Here is a 1,947-nt window from a genome sequence, read left to right as displayed (position 1 = left end):
TGAATTTTCTTTCTATAATTTTGTATACATTGTAATGCAACAAAAAAAATTATAATCATCGTTCTTCTCGTATTCAAACTTTAGCCCCATCAGAACGGATCTTTGCCTATGCAAGTTGATGATGAGTGTTCCCGCTTCTAGATATACTGAATAATTAATTATACCACGCGTTAGCCGTTGAGATATTGACAAACTTATCCCTGCTGTGTACATGCCATTAAGCTATTGACAAACTTATCCCTGCTATCTTAAATACATCACACTCTAAGATAAAATGTTTTGCAAACTCTTTCTTCCCAAATCTCTTTTAAACCATCATCACCATGAACCTAGAGAATTTATAACAATTCCAAAACAGCTGTTCTAACCACCAATCATTTGAGAGTCTCTGTTGCACCTTCCATTATGCCAATGGCGTTTTTACAGATTGCGGTAAAAGAGCAACCATGTCGTGGCACCGCTGGATCTTGATCCTATCTTGACTGTTCATAGCAACATTCATTTGTTGACAATGTAACGTGCGGAGTTTGGGTTGTACAACAAGGGTGCTTCGCACTACGTGAAGATGAGACAAGGTAGCAGCTATATTAACCCACACTCCCCACCTCTTTCCTCCATCAATGCTCAACAAACGGCGGTCTCTTGAGAGGGAAGAAGAATACGAAGATGCAGCGGGAGGGAAGAAGGGATTGCTGGGAAGAAGAGATTAAAGAGAAGACTGCAGTTGAACGAGTGCGTAAGCTGGTAGAGGAGGATGCGGTGGTATTGTTCAGCAAAAGTGGGTGCTGCATATCCGTGGCGGCGAAGGCCCTCTTGTCCACCTTGGGAGCGCATCCCACCGTCCATCAACTGGATAAAGAAGACGATGGAGAGGAGATGGAGGGCGCTCTGCTCACAATGCTCGCTGATCCCCCCGCCGTCCCTGCTGTGTTCATCGGTAGAAAGCTGGTGGGAGGGATGGAGCAGCTTATGAGTTGTCACATCACAGGTTCTCTGCTCCCTCTCTTGAAGGAAGCCGGAGCCCTGTGGTTCTGAATCCCTCCAACCCTTAAACCCAAATTCTGGATGCCTTCTCAATCACTATGTTATGCTCATGCCGTCTAATGTTTTCGGTTCTCCAATGTTTTATCACCGTTTCTTAACTGCCTTTAACAGCAGTTCTTTTTCTAACGAGTGCAGCTATATAATGTAATCTTCGAATTTTGTGGCTTTCCGCCATGGAATATCGTCTCTTATGACAATCGGAAGAATCCATGGAAGGAAATTCTTGCATTATTGCAGTGCAGACGCAATTTCTGTTAACCGTTTTCCAAGGCTTAACAGATCTGAAGTGTTTTGCAAATATTAAGTCGTGAACATACTTTCTAGGGTTTTGTAGACTTGCAAAGTCAAACACAACGTTGTTTCTTCGTGATCAGCTAATAATAACAAATATTATTTAATATGATATATGTATAATTATATGTTCATATGGATGATGATTATTGGAACTGCTTAAATCACATATATTAAGCAACATATTAAGTCTAGAGAATATTAGTCAATTATAGTCAAGTAATTAGGATTTTTCAAATGAATAATTAAGATCTTCCAAGTAAGTAATTAGGGTTTGAAATAGTAGAGAATCTTCTAAATGATAAAGTGGTTGATTACTAGTACACGTATCTTAAATACATTCATTTAAAAAGTGTCCAGAAAGAAAATTTAATGAAAGTGTTTTGCATACTTTGTAAGGTTTCATAGACTAGAAAAGTCAAACTCAACTACTATAATTAATGAACATAGTTTCTTTTGATGAGCATTGTGTTCTATCTAATACTAACAATTTATTTAATATACATAATTAAATTAAAATTATATTATTTAATATTATATATTGATTATTGTTGCATTAATGGAATATGGATGGAGGTAGATTAGTTCATGTATGAGGGAATATTATAGAGA

The 1,947-nt window shown here is 37.9% G+C and overlaps 1 protein-coding gene across 1 annotated transcript; it reads left to right on the top strand.

Annotated features, from left to right (window-relative positions):
- The first annotated feature begins 601 nt into the window (after positions 1–601).
- On the top strand, positions 602–1,447 carry LOC131067776 (glutaredoxin-C1-like). Its single transcript, XM_058002927.2, has one exon. It carries the CDS (start codon positions 667–669, stop codon positions 1,033–1,035), a length of 369 nt encoding a protein of 122 aa, XP_057858910.1. The 5' UTR covers positions 602–666; the 3' UTR covers positions 1,036–1,447.
- Positions 1,448–1,947: the final 500 nt, after the last annotated feature.

This window comes from Cryptomeria japonica, chromosome 3 (assembly GCF_030272615.1).
Source record: "Cryptomeria japonica chromosome 3, Sugi_1.0, whole genome shotgun sequence".
NCBI classification, from domain to species: Eukaryota; Viridiplantae; Streptophyta; class Pinopsida; order Cupressales; family Cupressaceae; genus Cryptomeria; species Cryptomeria japonica.
Note: the sequence above shows the minus strand (reverse complement) of the source record. Positions and strands in the feature narration are given on the sequence as shown.

Coding starts and splice junctions, on each gene's coding strand:
- LOC131067776 (XM_058002927.2), top strand. CDS start 667: ATGCAGCGGGAGGGAAGAAGGGATTGCTGGGAAGAAGAGATTAAAGAG.